The following is a 20,958-nucleotide window of genomic DNA, read 5'->3' as shown; positions in this document are numbered from 1 at the left end:
TGGACGCTAAACCCAAGCACCATACTTGCCCTTCAATTCGTCTTCAACATGGTACATAGGAGATTATCTGACGGCGAAAGGTAATCGTCAGTTCGGTTATCGCCATTCGGTTATACACAGATTGAAACAGAAACCTCGGCAAACTAATGAGGTTAAGGACCGTCCAAGTCCTGGGGTGGCCTCCCGTGACTTCAACACACGAAGATCGCGAGCTGCTCCGCTTGATAAGGCGATAACTCTTTGCCACAAGCACCTGTCTGAGGGAGAACTGGATGCAACCAAGACAGTTGAGAAATCGACTCAGCATCAGCAGGGTTTGAAGTGAAAGAGGGTGACCAAGCGTCATGTGATGTCAGATCGCCGCAGTGACCGTTTGACATGGTTATTGGCGAAACGTGGCTTGAACCTGAGGACATTGAGGAAAACCCACTGGTCGGATGAGAGCAGACTGTTGTTGCCGGTCACAGACGGAATTATTCTGGTCTGGCAGCATGGAACACGCAAACGCACGCAGGAACATTAGTCCCCTTGGCGGAAGATCATTCATGATTGGGCTGACCTGTCCAATGACTGCAAGCTGGACATGGTCACTGTGGAGGACAATCTGACGGGATTTTAATACAACACAAGAAAATGTAGTCCATTCAAAACTTTATTTAAGACACAAAGTTACAATAGTCTACAGTATATAGAGTAAACAGGTGACAACATGGCCATGTGAAGAATTCAGTGGTGGGGCATAATGATGCACCAAACATCATTCTGTGTGTTGGAGGTGCAGACTGTATCAAGGATACACGCCCAATCCAGTGGCCTCATTTCAACAAACGTAAAATATTGCAGAAGTGTTTATATATCATTTTCATGGTGTACATTGGCACATAGGTAAACATCATATATCATGTTTTTATTGCACATTTCTGAAATAGTTATTTCAAATTGTTAACAATTGTAAATATGCATGTAAAGATGAATACATATATACAAAACGAACGATAAATCAAAGATTCACATAACTCTTTCTTTAAATACAAGTTTATATGAATGTATACAAGTAACAAATAAAGATATGATCAAAAACATATATTACAAAGGTATATATCACAAATCATGTGAAGAGATGTTTTATTCATTTAATTATATATCTATCAATGAGAACAATTATTTTTTTATATGTTTTATCTTATTTGCATAGCATAGACATTTTATAATGCAAGAAATGCATACTAATATTATGTATGTGGTGTGTAATGTAACAAAATAATTAATATACTCTCATCATAGTTCCATGCAACACAAAAAGAGAAATTATTTTAAGCCCACACTGGTAGCATCTCCAAGGACAAATATGCTATTACCACAGTGCATTTATTTCTCTATATATGTTATACAAAAAGTATCAATCCTATCAACAAAGGTCCATGTTCCATACTCATAATCAGGGCGTGATTTACTCGTTAGGGTGAGACTCTCTTGTGGGCACACACAGGGAGACCAGGCCAGCAGGGTAAGAGCCGTGTATCCTCATCCCGAGTTTGTTCTTCTTGTAGCCATAGGCCATGCCATCAGCACCAGCTGCTCTGATCTGCTTGATCTTCATGCCTGAAAAGTGATGGAGATGAAGGTGAGGAGGGAGAGAGTGAGTGGGTGAGTGAGTGAGTTGGCGAATGGTGAAGCAGAGCATACACACAGCTGTACCACAGTGATGGAAGCTGGATCCGAATCAGGCAAGATGGTGATTGAAGGTCCCGGCAGGTTTTATCCTAGAAATTCTGACTTGGTGAAAATGACATGATGATGTCTTAAAAGCAATTATTTTAACTCACCAACACGAAGGCTGACCTGGTTGGGACTTGTCTTCTTCCAGTTCTGGACAGCAAAGACTGACACTCTGCTCATGGTTGACACACAGAGTCCTGTGGGAAATCAAAAACAAAGTAATCGTTTGTAAGGAGCCCTTCATTGAATAAATGAATTTGTTATCATTGAAGTAACTAAGGTTGGAACAAATGTTTAAAACACTAATTCATAGAATCCTACATGTGCCGGAAGAGATAGATATCCCTCCCTCCTTGACACTGGCTGGGGGTTCTGTGGAGAGAAAAACAGTTTACAACAATTTTGGAAATGACACTTCCGTGAAGGACGTATCTGGTATAAATTGAAGTTAAATCAATTATGTTCGAATGCCAACTTCAAAATAAACGTACAAAATTCTTAAGTAAAGTCAAAGTTTTGACCAAGTCCAAGGTTCATGATAGCGCTATGTATATTTATATTTAAAAAATGGAGATAATCTGGCAAATGTATTAATATAATGAAGCAGTTAGGACTGGACAATAGGTTCAAGATATCGGTTCATTCAAAATAACAAGGTTCGTTTGTATGTTGATAATTCCTTCGTAAAAATGTTTAAAACACTAAGCTAAATCCTTGAGTCCTACCTGTTCCAGAAGAGTTAGATGTCCACCCCTCCTTGGAGCTGTCCAATCTGTGTACTGGTGATACCTTTACACTGGGAGACTTCTGATCATGTCTGTGTCCTTGTGCTGTAGAAGAGGAGCTGTCACATCCTGGGGAGTGACTCTGAACCACCTTAGCTGCCCTGCGACGTCTTCGCGCACAAGATGCAAGGCCAGGTCGATCAGGCTGAGACTTGGTGTGTACTGTTTCCTGAAGTTGTGCATGCTCTGTCGATAATTCCTTATTTTTGGAAGGTGAATTCTTTAAGTGCTTTTCCTCTCTAGATGATGAGGGTTGATAATCTGATCCCATCTTGAGATCTCTAGTTTCCTTCCTGTTGGCAGCTGATTTGTGTCTACGTGGTTCATGCGTTGCACTTTGGAAAGTATAAGCTGATCTCTGTCTGATGAGGCTGTAGACTTCTCTATTCGATCGGGGAGATTCGGGCAGAATAACATCAGCAGCTGCAGGTGTGGACACTCTGTCTGGAGTGTGTGGTCTCTCTTGGACAGGCTCATCATTGTCAGACATCAAAATTTCCTCCAGGACTTCAGCAAGATGATGGTCATTCTTTGGAGCAGCAAGGCTGCCCACGGGGATTTCCTTCTTTCTAGGCTGGAGATATGTGTTTTCCGATTCTTCATCCGAGTCATCATCATCAACTGATTCCTTGTCCTCATCATCTGAATCAGCTTCTTCATTGATGACATCCACATCCTCTGTACTTGTCGTGTCATCTAAAGCCTGTTTGGGTAATGGAGACATAAGATACAGAATACTGCAAACATAACTCCCATGTCCCATATACATATATACTCCGTCTGTAAGTAGTTTTGTCAATGTATGTACAATAATAAACGACAAATCACTTACCCGATGTTTTGGGAATGTGTGTTTCTTCAGGGAGGATTCCCATATTTCTCTAGCCATTGATGTAGTGTCAACCTCCTCTGGTTCATAATCTAGACAGCTGTAACAAAAAGTAGTCAGCATGGTGAAAGCTGTACAAAGTTATTTCTTCATAGCACATCATCATAGCAATAACATAATGGCATTAGAACAAACAGCACACTGGACTTTCGGTCTGTTGTACCAACTGTAACCTGAAAATCCTAAACAACTTACCCCAGTGATGGAGGGGTGAGTTTCTCCATCCTCTCTACAAGGTTACTGATGGATGCAAACATTACGTCAAGCTTCTCTTTCTCTTGTTCCAGAAAGTCTTCTTTGAGACTCTCAGTTTTCTGGAAAAAGAAGACCCTTAACTGTGTGAAGTTTAAGGTAATATTGATAAACTGCTACTATCTTGTTTGTCAACATTAACCCCAAATATGTTTACTTGAATTATCATGAAACTGTATATAATTAAAATAAACTAGTATTACATAAAGATTTATTACATCTCAGTATCTGAGAGACGTATGGTGTTTGTTTCAAGATGTCTATGTACCAGTAACCTACAGCAAGAGAAACTCACCTGAGCTAAGACCTCTCGTTGATTGACTTCGTTTGTGAAAAAGACATTATATCTTGTCAAGGCAGCATCAGTTTTGGACTTGAAACTGGTGTATTTTCTGTCCAGCTCTATATCCACAGCAGTCATGGTGCCAGACAGTTTTGTATATAGGTCCTCCTTCTTTCTCACTCTCCGTCCATAGTGCTGGTAGAATAATAATAGTACTAGTGCATTCTGTTCTCTGAACAACAAATTTATGTGTAACATTATGTAACACTATTGTCCTATAGTTATGAAACGCTAAAATATATTAATATATTGTCACTCAAGTTGTCAAAGTTCAGAAAGTTACACAAATCCAAATTCAATTCATCAAACTTCACTACAGATAAAATGGCTGGCGCCTAGCTGTTCAGAGGATTCAGGCTTGTTGAGCAGTTAGGTAGTGTGGTTGTAGTCTGGCATTTAGTCATGACTAGAAACCTACAACCCACCTTCCATGCTTTTGCTGCATTCTTCTCGAGCTTACGATGTGTTTTCCTCATGGCAGCTGCTCTTTTCGGGAGTTGCTCGAACACATGATTGTCTGACCTGTGTAATTTAAGGTAATCACTGAATTGAAGAGTGTATTGCTTTTTGCAATATTCCAGCAATATCACGACAGGGGACACTAAAAATGGGCTTCACACATTGTACCCATGTGGGGAATTGAACCCGGACTTTAGGCGTGCGAGCAAAGGCTTTAACCATTAGGCTTGCCCACCACCTGTCTTTATGAAGAACGAATGTGTGAGAACATGATGTGAGAGTGAATTCATGGTACCATTTTCAGGTAACATTTTCAGTGTAACAGTGTGGCAGCTAACAGACAGACTGATCGGTGAAAATATATCCACACTGCTGGGCTTCAATGTCATGCTCACAAAGCCAGGTGACACATAGTGGAAGACTTTGTCATTTCTTTAGGATGTAACACAGTATGATGTGTCTTGTAATGAACATGTATAGTTTCATTTTGATATACCAAAGACGTATAGATATAAATATATATATATATACGTCTTTGGATATACCACTGCATATATCTATGCCAAATTTATGACCATTGCTAACACACATACATGAATACATCCTTACATTAGCAGGTCTCCAAATGGTCCATCTGGGCCTGTATGTTTAACCATATCCCCAAGGACTGCTTTGTGGAATTCACTGATCTTTGTCAGGCATTGGTTAAATCTTTCTGCTCTTGACTGAGAGTTATATCTCTTTTTCCCGCGTTGAATGCCTGGAAAAGAAACAAAAAATCTGACAGTGATCTTCATCACATCCTGTCGTGGTCAGAGGGACTATTCCACTATATCATTTCCTCACAATGGGTGGAGTATCTGAATGAGAGTGCAATCACATATATCGTTCGTCTCAGGGGTATGAAACATCCTTTAATACCAGTGGCCTACATATGCATTTGTACAATCTGCAAATTCACCATTGTAATCATAAGTAATCATAATCATGTGTTCATCAATAAATGCATGTTGATCGAGGCCCTGAGTCAGTGTTGTCAAACGTCACATGTTATATAATGTGTTTAGCTTTGGATTAATGGTAACTTACGTAGTTCACAGAAGAATTTGAGTATTTCTCTTCCCTGGTCGATTTTGTCGGCATACAACTGACTGGCCGCCAGGACTGTGTGCACAACTGCCTTCCATGCTTTCATCTCAAAGTAACTGAAACAGCAGTGAATATAGGATTTAATCTGGATATTGATAATTGTCGTTTTATTATCTATTTGCCAATGTGATAATATCAATTCACTTGTAATATGGAATTACGTATTACGTATTACGAATTAGATATCAATAATTAGATGTCTCTAACTGTCCAGCAATTCGTAGCATTACACACAGTAAATGGGCCTACATGGGTCAATAAAAAAAGATTATTCGTGTACGGCGGCAGCTCCGAACTCCTTTGGGTTGAGAAAGTAACTTGAGACACGTACAACAGCCTGCTAGATTAATAAAAAAAACGAGCAGCTTGTTAATTCTTACGTGATGTCGTTTTTCTCATCAAAAAGAAGCAGTTTCCTCCGAGGAGTTGATTCCATTTTGAAAGTGGCGCTAGACAACTTCCTCTTGTAATGGCGCCAACATTAACAATGATGCCGTTGTCTATGGCAACGTTACAGTGCTTCCGGTGAGCGTGATGCTCCACATCAACTTGTGAGGTATTGATATAGTACACCAGTTAGACCCAGTTAATAAAAGTAGCTCTCCTCTCCTTGTCAACCACATATCATTATATTGAATAACATGTAACACCAACCCACATATTATCGATAAATTAGATGTAAATAATTTTTTTCCGAGTAGTTCCCCTTACATAAATACGGAAATTTGAAAAGGCATTTGGGAAATTAGGAAACGAAACACGCATCCAACCAGATCGAAATAAATACATTTACACTTATTGATAATATCGATTTGTTATGTGTTCAGGCAAATTCAAACAATTTCCCAACAGCCATACCGGTGTCACGAAATATATTCGCCCCCAGAATAAAATCTCCCCCCGGCGCATTTATACCGGTACAGTTCCGCCCCTCTCGAAATAAACTCTCTCCCTACCTACGAAATAAAATCTCCCCCCAGAATATCCCCCCCCCTCCCCCCATTTCGGTCGTTTTATAAATACTTGCCATGCTTGTGTAATCGGTTAAATTGTACGGTATACATTGTAGACAGACAGACAGACAATAACTTATTAATGTCTCACTTCTGTACATACATAAAACAGCTTTGTACAAATAAACATTGATAGGATGTACAGAACCATTCAATAGAATTATGAGAGATTATTAACAGAATATCCCACTGCTAAGTATATGATAAATTGTTGAATTAACATCAGATAAGGTTGAGAATAAAGTGTGTGTTTTGTCAATACATCTTAGACTGGTGAGTCTTCTACTCGATGATAACCAGCCTACTCATATTTTTACCCTTTTCCCCATTGTTGGAAAGTGTGTCGTCTGCTACCCCAGCTGGAGCCACCTGGTAACAGTTAATCACAATCTGTCAATATACAATACATTATAATACATCAAGATGGCAGTTTCCATGTAAAGATTAAGTATTTCTAAGCAACTTAAAGATATGCACAATATCTAGATATATGTATCTTTAATTTGCTTAGAAATACTTAATCTTTACATGAAAACTGTCATGTTGATGTATTATTCTGTTTTGTATATTGACAGCTGGCGATTGAGTATGAGGTTAAACTGTATCATCTTTACTGTTTTGATATTTTGCAATATGTTGTGGTCATCAGTTATGCAAATCAGTTTCGTTGTGTCTTTTTAACAAGGTGTTTTTCATTAAGATTCACCGCCAGCCCGATTGTAACAATTACATGTGCACTTTGCTTTGACGATGCCGGTTGATGTTGTTCAATACAGGCTGGCGGTGGGCGTTTTTTAATCTTTTCTACATGCTAATCATTTCGGGAAGATGATACACATTTCTCTATATTTTGGGTTACTTTGCTTATATAATTTCCGATTATCATTCTTAGTTTTACTTTTTCTCTTTTGCTGCGGTGATATCCATCCAAATCCAGGACCTTTGCATAGTCCAGATTTAAAGTTTATACATCTAAACGTACGCTGTCTTAAAGACAAAGTAGATTTAATCAGTGCTGAATTAGATAGTTATGATGTTGTATGTTTAAAGCAAGGACTGGTCGGCTCGGAGTCAGTATACAGTAAACTGTGGCATGGTATCTCAGTGAGCTAGCACTATAAATCGGCATCAGTCCGGACTAGTACAAGCAGCCACACACACACATACACGTGCATGCACGTCGCTATATAAGTGCAATAACCTTGGACGCGACGTTAAACCCAATTTCACCTCACCTCACCTACACTAATACCATTTTCAAATCGTAGCCTGTATTAAGGAATATATTTTAGATCTTAAATCAGAGTATAACGGACAGCGTGAGCTGGAGGCGCGCGTGGATATGTTGACAGTTTTTACGTAGTTAGTGTTAAAACCGAATGTTTGCGAGGATTAATAAGATTTCTGAATTTCAGTTACGACAGTAACCGTACATGTATTTGTCACATTAAGTCATTTCATTCAAATTTGTTTGGTATGATTATGTCTTATAATTATTTTAGGATGGAAGGTACAGTTACCAAATAAAATATGCTGAAATATCAATTCATTATGACCATATTTCATAGTCTATATTTTAAAGTAACCCTCCTTACATTAAAGATAACTATTTAAAGATTATAGTACTTAAAGACATTGCAACAAACCGAATAATCAGAGGGGAGACTTTATACTGAGGGGGGGCGCGAAATATATCCGCCCGGGGGAGATTTTATTTCAGAACAGATTCTCGGGGGAGAATCTGTACCGGTATAAAATCTCCGGGGGAGAATTTGTACGGGGGAGAGTTTATACCGGGACACCGGCACTATAGTTTTTTAGTATCCCAGTATCGTGATGCAACAGTCACACTTATATAGCAAGCTGTTTACACATTTATTACGAAATTACTGATATCTACTATTGTTTTAAAGATATCTTGAAATAAATTAGTGATATCAAAATTGAATTGAAGACATCACAGATAATTTTAGACAACTGCAATAAAAAGTACGATATCGCGAAATGAATTAAGGATATGATAAAACATAATTTTATCTTGAAAAGAAATGCTGCTATCATAAATTCGATGTATGATATAATATAATATATTTCACATTTTCTAATGATGCGAGTCCAATTCCTGATATCTTGCAATTAGATACAGATAGCACATGCCATCATATCATTAATTATTTTTTGATATCTTGAATTGTTTTTATTGGATGATTTCACTGGTGTTAAATATAAAAGAAAATACCTAATCCATTTCTGATAAATTTACATATGTCGTAAAAAAATGAGCAGTTGGCAATGAATGTAGTGATTTTGTACCTAGACCAGTCTGTGTGTTTGTACCCAATTATAGTTTGCATTAGATTCTAAAATATATCCAAACGTTACTCGTAATGGTCCATATAGTCATATTATGAACTTGTTCTATTGTAATATGTTCTGCTCATTTACTATTGTTTGCAATGTACAAGTAACAATAAATATAATGAGAAACTGAAATATATTGTTTTATTATTTTTGGGCTACAAAATCGCTCAGGAGTGTGGGTACAAAGTCACATAGATCTACATCCGTGGGGTAAAACGTATGTGATCATGAACTAGACTCTTCCGTCAAACATGGACTTCGTCGTGTATGGTTTTGTCACCACACAAGGACCTGGCAGATGTAATAACGATACGTATATCACATCTAAACCTTGAGGTACGCTTCTAGACTAACATCTATATTCTCTGAAACAGTTGTTAAATTATAGAATTACAGTTGTGAAATATAATAAAAAGGAGCCCAGAGAATCTTCATTTTCAGATACTTATACTGCAGTATACTTTAGACTTGTATTGGGCTGTATTTGATATATATATATTTTAGGGTTTGTATGACGCTTCCGAAACGACAAGGAACATTATGTTATACCCTGCGCCGGGCACTTCTGAACAAAGGACGCCTGAAGCTTAGCGGTGAAATCAGGGGCATCATTAATATGTGGTTCTGGGAAAGAAGAAGAAGAAGAAGAAGAAAAAGAAGACGATTGAACATTGTACATGTCACTGACATCATGATGTAAACAGAACTGATGTAGATGTAGATTATTGATCCCACTGATCCTATTTCCATGAAATCTGTGTGAGGAGACAACAACATTGCCACAACTTATATCATACGAAATATAGATCCCCGCGCATCCGCAAGGCGAGAGCGCATTGACGCATGAAGGCTTACATTTTCAGAATGGAATGTATGTATTTCTCACTGATTATACTAAATTCATTGTATTTCGCTTCGTAAAATCAGAATAAATACATGTATTGGTAGATCTGCCTATTTACTGGACCCCACCTGAATAAACTCATTCCTCTTGAAATGTTTTAGCGGTATGCAAAAGCAATAAGATGGGAGTTGCTTCCCATTTGTTGTTGCACCATCGAAAATCACATGTTCAAAGAGTGGGTGGATTACCCACCCTGCAGAAATAAAGCATATAAGTCAAAATCAACTGTTTGCTAATAAGTTGCAACACTTGACACAGGTGTACATCAGTGGCAGCAGCAAGGACATATTCCCCTCTCCCACCAATCCTACCACAGGTAAACGCTGCAACAGAAATATCGTCTGCTAGAAAACACGAATTCTTAGGAGTATTAGATATATCGGATATATCAATTATCATTACGGGTGAATCTGTAATCCACCAATAAACGGCAGAGAGTTCCTGGGATAATGCATCGGGAACCCAATCTAAAGTTCCCGTGACTATTGGTAACTCGATCTCAAATTTCCTGACAATTACGGTACAGAAACTTAGATTTTACAGTTTGTTGTTGTTGTCTTTTATTAGGATTTATAACCTTACAATCCATTCATTTACCACAAAGGAGAAGGCTGATTGTAGTTTTCATGCATTGATTAGGGCCGCGGTAACATAAAAGACCACCCTCCCCAATGCTCGTTTCTTGACACTTCATATTACATATATAGAGTACTAGACTAAAATTGAATTGACAAAAGCCGTTCATCGATTTGTAGAACATTCAAAAATCATTTCTATTATATCGAGGGTATGATTAAATATAGTGAGGCAGTTCTGTTTTCATGAAACAAGAGCATTTTCTTCACCTGATTTGAATAACCCACAGGCCAGGATTGGTTGGTAGGTTGAGTTCATTAGGTGGAGAAAGAAATCTAGCCTCCCTGGGAGTTCAGTTTTGTTTATGTATTTTTGTTTGTTTCTGTCATACAAGAATTAAAAGCATGCACTCATTATTTCATTGCAGCATTTCTCAACTTTTTGGGATGATCAAGCTTCACCCCCCTAAATCAATATATTTATAAACCAAGTATAAGAAATTGTGCAGCCTTACATTAAAATATGATTTGAGTACTTATTGGTTTAGAAAGCCAGTACCTTTGAAAATGAGGAACCTCCTTTGATGCATATAGTAGGACATGGATATAATGAACTACAATGAGACTGGAGAAATCAGTTCGTTGTATACGTTGTTTGTTATATATACGTTTTCGCTCGGAAACGTCTGCCATCTTGGCTAAAACAAAACAAGACACATACACTTTTATACACGTTTCCTCTCGCATTTACCGGTGATTCAGTTAAAAAGTACCAAATGATACAACTTCAAAAAAAAAATTTTAAGTCAGTGGTCGGAAGAAATTGTATCTGAAATTATTATTTTATCAGAATAATATATTCCAATATCACCAAAATTAATGTAAACATTATTGAATGAAATTTGTTTGTTTTACAGACTAGATTAGTCCAATTACATGCAGTGTTAGAAATTGGCACTTGTCCAATAGGCCTTGCCAAACTGCCCAATAGTTAAGGTATCATAAGGACTAGTAGAAATTTGCCATTACAGGTTTTGCTACACGTTATCATTATAAGGACTAGTGGAGTAAAACTGTTAGTTTCATTTTAGATTCACATAATGCAAATTTAACAAGGTTTAACTGTCACCAGTGATTGTTGATTTGCCATGATTGTGTTGATTCGCGTCTGATTGCGTACAGCTGAGTGAGATTTCGCTGTTCGCTATACATGTCACTAATTAGTGGTAGATGGGCTTGTCGGTGATCAGATATCAGTTCGCTATATCTGTTAGTTCGCTGTAGAGAGTTTGTTCTATTCGTAAATTTAATATGATAATATATAGGAGATAAATCAGAGATTTTATAACAGTTCGTTGTATCCGTTTGTTTGCTGTATTCGTGTTCCTTATATCCGCGTTCTACTGTATACTGGCTTTTAGGGTGCCCCATATTATTAGAAATGAAGTGTCATGTTATGTCATGAGTAAATGACCTTGGGCTCCTGGGAGTGTAAAACACTACATGATCCTCCCCCAAATTAATAATTTTGAATTTCTTTCACAACCCCCCACCTCTCCCATGTCTTGGTCAGACTCTCCCCTGCTGATCCCAAAATATTTTAGTGTCATCATTCAATATGGGGGGAATGTCTAGCTCTTAAATTATCTTATGTTTCCCTGTTTCAGCAAAGCATGGATGAAGAGGTAGCCCAGAGGAAGCAAAAACCAGAAGTATTCACAACCCATGGAGCACTTGGAGAGATTTGTGACCAGGCCTCAACCTCTGTCATTGATCGAGATGCATTATCAGAAAACGAAACAAAGGGAGATAGCTCTAGCCATACATCAAGAGCAAGAACAAGTTTATCTGACAGTGATACTGACCTCTTGAATCAGTCTACAGATTACGAGGCTATAGGTGAAGCAGCCTCAGTTTCTTCTGACAATACAGACAGTGTGTTTGACAGTGTTGACGCCAATTCAAACCAAACTCAGATGGGAAGAAATCAAGCTCCAAGTAGGAAACACAAAAGAAGACAGAATAATAGCTTAAAAAATATGTTTATCCATTATTCTGACTATGATGCCCCATTTAGAAATGTTAATAACATTGACTTTGAACTTCCAGATCTTGTTGGTTATTCCGATGAAAAGTCAAGACCTGACATTCGAAATGTGCCGACATTGTTTGAGTTGTGTATTCGCTCATTTTTATCAAAGCGCTCCAATCAGAAACAACAATCAATAAGCAGCATGCCTCCTCTGATAAGACATGTTTTGTATGCGAGGAGGAGAGACCAGGCATTTACAAGAATTCAATTGTCATGGCTGTATCATGTCCTCAACTTTATGGAAAAGCATTCAATTGTCTTGACGTCATTAGAGAAATACAGTGTAAAGGAAACAACTCCCAAAACACACAGAGACTTGATATTAAGAGCAAGAAACATTTGGAATGACGATGTGTTTGAATCAGTATATAGGGATTACATTGCTGGGGAATTCTCTTCAATCCTTCCATATTGCTATGTCAATTATGTGAAGTGCGGTGCTGGGAACTGGGGTAATACCGTATGGTGTCAACCTATTTGTCAGTTATCAGGTGAGGCCAGGTGAATTGCATCCTTGATTATGTGTGACATTGAGAATGATCAGTCCATTTATAATGTAGCAGATTTTCATTTCATTATTATTGTCCAGGTGTTTGGATCAGTGTTCACTCAAATTTCATTTCCAGCTCCCTGGGGAGTAACATTCTATGTATTATGATATACTTTCCCACCATACCTTCATTTTGAAAGGACACGTTGCTCATAATATCTGTCACTAGGTTGTCTGGTCCAGACTGAATATTTACAGGCCCCCATCATATAGCTGGAATAGTGAGTTGATTAATGAACTTTCCATCATGCATCATCTTTGGAATTGTTTAATTGATTTTGTTATGGAAATATTATTTAGAATTTCTGTCTGTTCAAAAGAACTATACTGATTCACTAGATTGGAATGTATAGTAACAATCATAAGGTGCAGTCTTGTCTAGAACAGTGGTATACAGAAATAGGATTTAATTTGTAATTTTATTAAAACATTTAATTTGAAACGGAATATCAATGATTAAGTCCACTTGTTTTATTTATTCCTCTATGGGATTGTAAAACAGTGTGCCACAGTGCTGATGAGCGTGTTAGACATGATGGCAGTTGTAAACAGTGTTGTTGACAGTGGTGGTGAGTGTGTTAGACATGATGGCAGTTGTTAACAGTGTTGTTGACAGTGGTGGTGAGTGTGATAGACATGATGGCAGTTGTTAACAGTGTTGTTGACAGTGGTGGCGAGTGTGTTAGAAAGGATGACAGTTGTTAACAGTGTTGTTGACAGTGGTGGTGAGTGTGATAGACATGATGGCAGTTGTTAACAGTGTTGTTGATAGTGGTGGTCAGTGTGATAGACATGATGGCAGTTGTTAACAGTGTTGTTGACAGTGGTGGCGAGTGTGTTAAACATGATGGCAGTTGTTAACAGTGTTGTTGACAGTGATGGTGAGGGTGTTAGACATGATGGCAGTTGTTAACAGTGTTGTTGACAGTGGTGGTGAGTGTGATAGACATGATGGCAGTTGTTAACAGTGTTGTTGACAGTGATGGTGAGTGTGTTAGACATGATGACAGTTGTTAACAGTGTTGTTGACAGTGGTGGTGAGTGTGATAGACATGATGGCAGTTGTTAACAGTGTTGTTGACAGTGATGGTGAGTGTGTTAGACATGATGGCAGTTGTTAACAGTGTTGTTGACAGTGGTGGTGAGTGTGATAGACATGATGGCAGTTGTTAACAGTGTTGTTGACAGTGATGGTGAGTGTGTTAAACATGATGGCAGTTGTTAACAGTGTTGTTGAAAGTGGTGGCGAGTGTGTTAGACATGATGGCAGTTGTTAACAGTGTTGTTGACAGTGGTGGAGAGTGTGTAAGAAATGATGGCAGTTGTTAACAGTGTTGTTGACAGTGGTGGTGAGTGTGTTAGACATGATGGCAGTTGTTAACAGTGTTGTTGACAGTGGTGGCGAGTGTGTTAGACATGATGGCAATTGTTAACAGTGTTGTTGACAGTGGTGGTGAGTGTGTAAGAAATGATGATAGTTGTTGATATTGTTGACTGCTGGTAAGTGTGATACCAATGATGGCAGTTGTTAACATTGTTTTTGACTGTACTAGTAGTGTGATATAAATAATAACAATTGTTAACATTGTTGTCAACAGTGGTGGCTAGTATAATAGAAATGATGCTACCTCTGCATATTTCTGTCGGACTGTTCCACCATGCTTCCCGTTACTGCACCTCAGAGTCTGAGATCATCAGGAAAGCCACCGATGTCATGGTCTGCTCTGTGAGGGAAAACCTCAAGAAAAGGTGGGTGTAAGTTGGATCGGTTTGAATTAGGTAGCCTATTACAAATATGTGCATGTTGTGGTATAACTGGAATACTGTTCAAAGCATCCAAGTCTCACTCACTCACTATTATGTACAGATTTTCCCATAGGTTGTCCTACTTTACTGAGGTGTGAGTTTGTCTTGTCTGGTTTCAGATACCCAGCTGTGGTTGGAGTCTTCTTTGATGACGCACTGTCCTATGTGTTCTGGTTTCAGATACCCAGCTGTGGTTGGGGTCTTCTTTGATGACGCACTGCCCCATGTGTTCTGGTTTCAGATACCCAGCTGTGGTTGAGGTCTTCTTTGACAAAGCACTGCCCTATGTGTTCTGGTTTCAGATACCCAGCTGTGGTTTCAGGTCTTCTTTGATGACGCACTTTCCTATGTGTTCTGGTTTCAGATACCCAGCTGTGGTTGAGGTCTTCTTTGATGATGCACTTCCCTATGTGTTCTGGTTTCAGATACCCTGCTGTGGTTGAGGTCTTCTTTGATGATGCACTTCCCTATGTGTTCTGGTTTCAGATACCCAGCTGTGGTTGAGCGAGCGAGCGAGCGAGTATGGTTTTACGCCGCTTTTAGCAATATTCCAGCAATATCACGGCGGGGGACACCAGAAATGGGCTTCACAAATTGTACCCATGTCGGGAATCAAACCCGGGTCTTCGGCGTGACGAGCGAACGCTTTAACCACTAGGCTACCCGACCGCCCCCCCAGCTGTGGTTGAGGTCTTCTTTGACAAAGCACTGCCTTGTGTGTTCTGGTTTCAGATACCCAGCTGTGGTTGAGGTCTTCTTTGACAAAGCACTTCCCTATGTGTTCTGGTTTCAGATACCCACCTGTGGTTGAGGTCTTCTTTGACAAAGCACTGCCTTATGTGTTCTGGTTTCAGATACCCAGCTGTGGTTGAGGTCTTCTTTGTTGACGCACTTCCCTATGTGTTCTGGTTTCAGATACCCAGCTGTGGTTTCAGGTCTCCTTTGATGACGCACTTCCCTATGTGTTCTGGTTTCAGATACCCAGCTGTGGTTGAGGTCTTCTTTGATGATGCACTTCCCTATGTGTTCTGGTTTCAGATACCCTGCTGTGGTTGAGGTCTTCTTTGATGATGCACTTCCCTATGTGTTCTGGTTTCAGATACCCAGCTGTGGTTGAGCGAGCGAGCGAGCGAGTATGGTTTTACGCCGCTTCAAGCAATATCCAGCAATATCACGGCGGGGGACACCAGAAATGGGCTTCACAAATTGTACCCATGTCGGGAATCGAACCCGGGTCTTTGGCGTGACGAGCGAACGCTTTAACCACTAGGCTACCCGACCGCCCCCAGCTGTGGTTGAGGTCTTCTTTGACAAAGCACTGCCTTGTGTGTTCTGGTTTCAGATACCCAGCTGTGGTTGAGGTCTTCTTTGACAAAGCACTTCCCTATGTGTTCTGGTTTCAGATACCCACCTGTGGTTGAGGTCTTCTTTGACAAAGCACTGCCTTATGTGTTCTGGTTTCAGATACCCAGCTGTGGTTGAGGTCTTCTTTGATGATGCACTTCCCTATGTGTTCTGGTTTCAGATACCCAGCTGTGGTTGAGGTCTTCTTTGACAAAGCACTGCCCTATGTGTTCTGGGCTCGGGGAAACATCAAGTATGCTATTGAATGTTTTATGAACATTGCACAGACTGAACTGGATGGTAATGTGTTCCAAACTCTTTTGTTTATATGACATACCCTGCCATATCTACAATTCCTAAGATCCATATATTTATTCCCAATATATATGTTTGTATTTGTGTGGTAGTTTGTTAGAGCCGGATTACTTCGCCCCACTTTGTATGGGAGGCTCTAAAGGCAATTATGTCTGTCCCCTTTCACTGTACACTCTCCCCCACTCACCAGCATTACATGAATGGGGTATGTCTATAAATAATAGTGAACGATCTGACATGAATCCGCCTGTTGCACAAACGAATCCTGTGAAAATCACTCACACACAAATTTCTGCTGGGGGGCAGAGGGGGGTGGGGGGTTTGGGGGAACTATTGATATCAGTCCCCAGTAACATGAATGGGGTATGTCTATAAATAATAGTGAACGATCTGACATGAATCCGCCTGTTGCACAAACGAATCCTGTGAAAATTTACTCACACAAAAATTTCTGGTGGGGGGTTTGGGGGTTGGGGGGAACTATTTATATCAGTCCCCAGTAACGGGAGTGAGGGTCAACTAGATCATATTCTGCAACCTGGATGATTCTCTGTCATTGTGCCATGGTTGGTGATATAGCTGATTCTCTGTCATTGTGCCATGGTGGGTGATGTGGCTGATTCTCTGTCCTTGTGCCGTGATGGGTGATGTGGCTGATTCCCTGTCATTGTGCCATGATGGGTGATGTGGCTGATTCTCTGTCATTGTGCCATGGTGGGTGATGTGGCTGATTCTCTGTCATTGTGCAATGATGGGTGATGTGGCTGATTCCCTGTCATTGTGCCATGATGGGTGATGTGGCAGATTCTCTGTCATTGTGCCATGGTGGGTGATGTGGCTGATTCCCTGTCATTGTGCAATGATGGGTGATGTGGCTGATTCTCTGTCATTGTGCCATGATGGGTGATGTGGCTGATTCTCTGTCATTGTGCCATGATGGGTGATGTGGCTGATTCTCTGTCATTGTGCCATGATGGGTGATGTGGCTGATTCTCTGTTATTGTGCCATGATGGGTGATGTGGCTGATTCCCTGTCATTGTGCCATGATGGGTGATGTGGCTGATTCCCTGTCATTGTGCCATGGTGGGTGATGTGGCTGATTCTCTGTCATTGTGCCATGGTGGGTGATGTGGCTGATTCTCTGTCATTGTGCCATGATGGGTGATGTGGCTGATTCCCTGTCATTGTGCCATGATGGGTGATGTGGCTGATTCTCTATCATTGTGCCATGGTGGGTGATGTGGCTGATTCCCTGTCATTGTGCAATGATGGGTGATGTGGCTGATTCCCTGTCATTGTGCCATGATGGGTGATGTGGCTGATTCTCTGTCATTGTGCCATGGTGGGTGATGTGGCTGATTCTCTGTCATTGTGCCATGATGGGTGATGTGGCTGATTCCCTGTCATTGTGCCATGATGGGTGATGTGGCAGATTCTCTGTCATTGTGCCATGGTGGGTGATGTGGCTGATTCCCTGTCATTGTGCAATGATGGGTGATGTGGCTGATTCTCTGTCATTGTGCCATGATGGGTGATGTGGCTGATTCTCTGTCATTGTGCCATAATGGGTGATGTGGCTGATTCTCTGTCATTGTGCCATGATGGGTGATGTGGCTGATTCTCTGTCATTGTGCCATGATGGGTGATGTGGCTGATTCTCTGTCATTGTGCCATGATGGGTGATGTGGCTGATTCCCTGTCATTGTGCCATGATGGGTGATGTGGCTGATTCTCTGTCATTGTGCCATGATGGGTGATGTGGCTGATTCCCTGTCATTGTGCCATGATGGGTGATGTGGCTGATTCTCTGTCATTGTGCCATGATGGGTGATGTGGCTGATTCTCTGTCATTGTGCCATGGTGGGTGATGTGGCTGATTCTCTGTCATTGTGCCATGATGGGTGATGTGGCTGATTCTCTTTCATTGTGCCATGATGGGTGATGTGGCTGATTCTCTGTCATTGTGCCATGGTGGGGGGTGTGGCAGATTCTCTGTCATTGTGCCATGGTGGGTGATGTGGCTGATTCTCTGTCATTGTGCCATGATGGGTGATGTGGCTGATTCTCTGTCATTGTGCAATGATGGGTGATGTGGCTGATTCTCTGTCATTGTGCCATGATGGGTGATGTGGCTGATTCTCTGTCATTGTGCCATGGTGGGGTGTGTGGCAGATTCTCTGTCATTGTGCCATGGTGGGTGATGTGGCTGATTCTCTGTCATTGTGCCATGGTGGGTGATGTGGCTGATTCTCTGTCATTGTGCCATGATGGGTGATGTGGCTGATTCCCTGTCATTGTGCCATGGTGGGTGATGTGGCTGATTCTCTGTCATTGTGCCATAATGGGTGATGTGGCTGATTCTCTGTCATTGTGCCATGATGGGTGATGTGGCTGATTCTCTGTCATTGTGCCATGGTGGGTGATGTGGCTGATTCTCTGTCATTGTGCCATAATGGGTGATGTGGCTGATTCTCTGTCATTGTGCCATGATGGGTGATGTGGCTGATTCTCTGTCATTGTGCCATGATGGGTGATGTGGCTGATTCTCTGTCATTGTGCCATGGTGGGTGATGTGGCTGATTCTCTGTCATTGTGCCATGGTGGGGGATGTGGCTGATTCTCTGTCATTGTGCCATGATGGGTGATGTGGCTGATTCTCTGTCATTGTGCCATGATGGGTGATGTGGCAGATTCTCTGTCATTTTGCCATGGTGGGTGATGTGGCTGATTCTCTGTCATTGTGCCATGGTGGGTGATGTGGCTGATTCTCTGTCATTGTGCCATGATGGGTGATGTGGCAGATTCTCTGTCATTGTGCCATGGTGGGTGATGTGGCTGATTCTCTGTCATTGTGCCATTATGGGTGATGTGGCTGATTCTCTGTCATTGTGCCATGGTGGGTGATGTGGCTGATTCTCTGTCATTGTGCCATGGTGGGTGATGTGGCTGATTCTCTGTCATTGTGCCATGGTGGGTGATGTGGCTGATTCTCTGTCATTGTGCCATGATGGGTGATGTGGCTGATTCTCTGTCATTGTGCCATGATGGGTGATGTGGCTGATTCTCTGTCATTGTGCCATGATGGGTGATGTGGCTGATTCTCTGTCATTGTGCCATGGTGGGTGATGTGGCTGATTCTCTGTCATTGTGCCATAATGGGTGATGTGGCTGATTCTCTGTCATTGTGCCATGATGGGTGATGTGGCTGATTCTCTGTCATTGTGCCATGATGGGTGATGTGGCTGATTCTCTGTCATTGTGCCATGGTGGGTGATGTGGCTGATTCTCTGTCATTGTGCCATGGTGGGGGATGTGGCTGATTCTCTGTCATTGTGCCATGATGGGTGATGTGGCTGATTCTCTGTCATTGTGCCATGATGGGTGATGTGGCAGATTCTCTGTCATTTTGCCATGGTGGGTGATGTGGCTGATTCTCTGTCATTGTGCCATGGTGGGTGATGTGGCTGATTCTCTGTCATTGTGCCATGATGGGTGATGTGGCAGATTCTCTGTCATTGTGCCATGGTGGGTGATGTGGCTGATTCTCTGTCATTGTGCCATTATGGGTGATGTGGCTGATTCTCTGTCATTGTGCCATGGTGGGTGATGTGGCTGATTCTCTGTCATTGTGCCATGGTGGGTGATGTGGCTGATTCTCTGTCATTGTGCCATGGTGGGTGATGTGGCTGATTCTCTGTCATTGTGCCATGATGGGTGATGTGGCTGATTCTCTGTCATTGTGCCATGATGGGTGATGTGGCTGATTCTCTGTCATTGTGCCATGATGGGTGATGTGGCTGATTCTCTGTCATTGTGCCATGATGGGTGATGTGGCTGATTCTCTGTCATTGTGCCATGGTGGGTGATGTGGCTGATTCTCTGTCATTGTGCCATAATGGGTGATGTGGCTGATTCTCTGTCATTGTGCCATGATGGGTGATGTGGCTGATTCTCTATCATTGTGCCATGATGGGTGATGTGGCTGATTCTCTGTCATTGTGCCATGGTGGGTGATGTGGCTGATTCTCTGTCATTGTGCCATGGTGGGGGATGTGGCTGATTCTCTGTCATTGTGCCATGATGGGTGATGTGGCTGATTCTCTGTCATTGTGCCATGATGGGTGATGTGGCAGATTCTCTGTCATTTTGCCATGGTGGGTGATGTGGCTGATTCTCTGTCATTGTGCCATGGTGGGTGATGTGGCTGATTCTCTGTCATTGTGCCATGATGGGTGATGTGGCAGATTCTCTGTCATTGTGCCATGGTGGGTGATGTGGCTGATTCTCTGTCATTGTGCCATTATGGGTGATGTGGCTGATTCTCTGTCATTGTGCCATGGTGGGTGATGTGGCTGCTTCTCTGTCATTGTGCCATGGTGGGTGATGTGGCTGATTCTCTGT

At 41.2% G+C, this 20,958-nt stretch overlaps 2 protein-coding genes across 2 annotated transcripts in view; one reads left to right on the top strand and one right to left on the bottom strand.

The window, feature by feature from the left end:
• Positions 1 to 638: 638 nt before the first annotated feature.
• On the bottom strand, positions 639 to 6,088 carry LOC124137452. The gene is made up of 10 exons (XM_046503734.2): positions 5,977 to 6,088; positions 5,537 to 5,652; positions 5,057 to 5,207; positions 4,414 to 4,510; positions 3,941 to 4,123; positions 3,589 to 3,707; positions 3,337 to 3,433; positions 2,445 to 3,207; positions 1,827 to 1,916; positions 639 to 1,602 (listed from the first exon to the last, which is right to left on the bottom strand). The coding sequence occupies exons 1-10, from the start codon at positions 6,030 to 6,032 to the stop codon at positions 1,451 to 1,453; spliced, it is 1,824 nt and encodes a 607-aa protein (XP_046359690.2). The 5' UTR covers positions 6,033 to 6,088; the 3' UTR covers positions 639 to 1,450.
• A 3,948-nt stretch (positions 6,089 to 10,036) lies between these two features.
• Positions 10,037 to 20,958, top strand: part of LOC124137451 — a 32,249-nt gene continuing 21,327 nt past the window's right edge. Inside the window, exons 1-4 of the mRNA XM_046503733.2 lie at positions 10,037 to 10,190; positions 12,117 to 13,032; positions 14,690 to 14,840; positions 16,423 to 16,541. Of these exons, the coding sequence (XP_046359689.2) occupies positions 12,123 to 13,032; positions 14,690 to 14,840; positions 16,423 to 16,541 (1,180 nt within the window). The 5' untranslated portion in view covers positions 10,037 to 10,190; positions 12,117 to 12,122. The remainder of the gene's footprint in view (positions 10,191 to 12,116; positions 13,033 to 14,689; positions 14,841 to 16,422; positions 16,542 to 20,958) is intronic.

The sequence above is a fragment of the Haliotis rufescens genome, unplaced genomic scaffold, assembly GCF_023055435.1.
Source record: "Haliotis rufescens isolate VD_foot unplaced genomic scaffold, xgHalRufe1.0.p SCAF_7, whole genome shotgun sequence".
Classification (NCBI taxonomy): Eukaryota; Metazoa; Mollusca; class Gastropoda; order Lepetellida; family Haliotidae; genus Haliotis; species Haliotis rufescens.
Note: the sequence above shows the minus strand (reverse complement) of the source record. Positions and strands in the feature narration are given on the sequence as shown.

What these genes read in the sequence shown, in the direction of transcription:
- LOC124137452 (XM_046503734.2), bottom strand. Translation starts at nt 6,032, where the DNA reads ATGGAATCAACTCCTCGGAGGAAACTGCTTCTTTTTGATGAGAAAAAC. An exon ending in CCATTTGGAGACCTGCTAAT is followed by an intron (nt 4,511 to 5,056) that starts GTAAGGATGTAT and finishes TAAATTACACAG; the next exon opens with GTCAGACAATCATGTGTTCG. An exon ending in AACGAGAGGTCTTAGCTCAG is followed by an intron (nt 3,708 to 3,940) that starts GTGAGTTTCTCT and finishes TTCTTTTTCCAG; the next exon opens with AAAACTGAGAGTCTCAAAGA.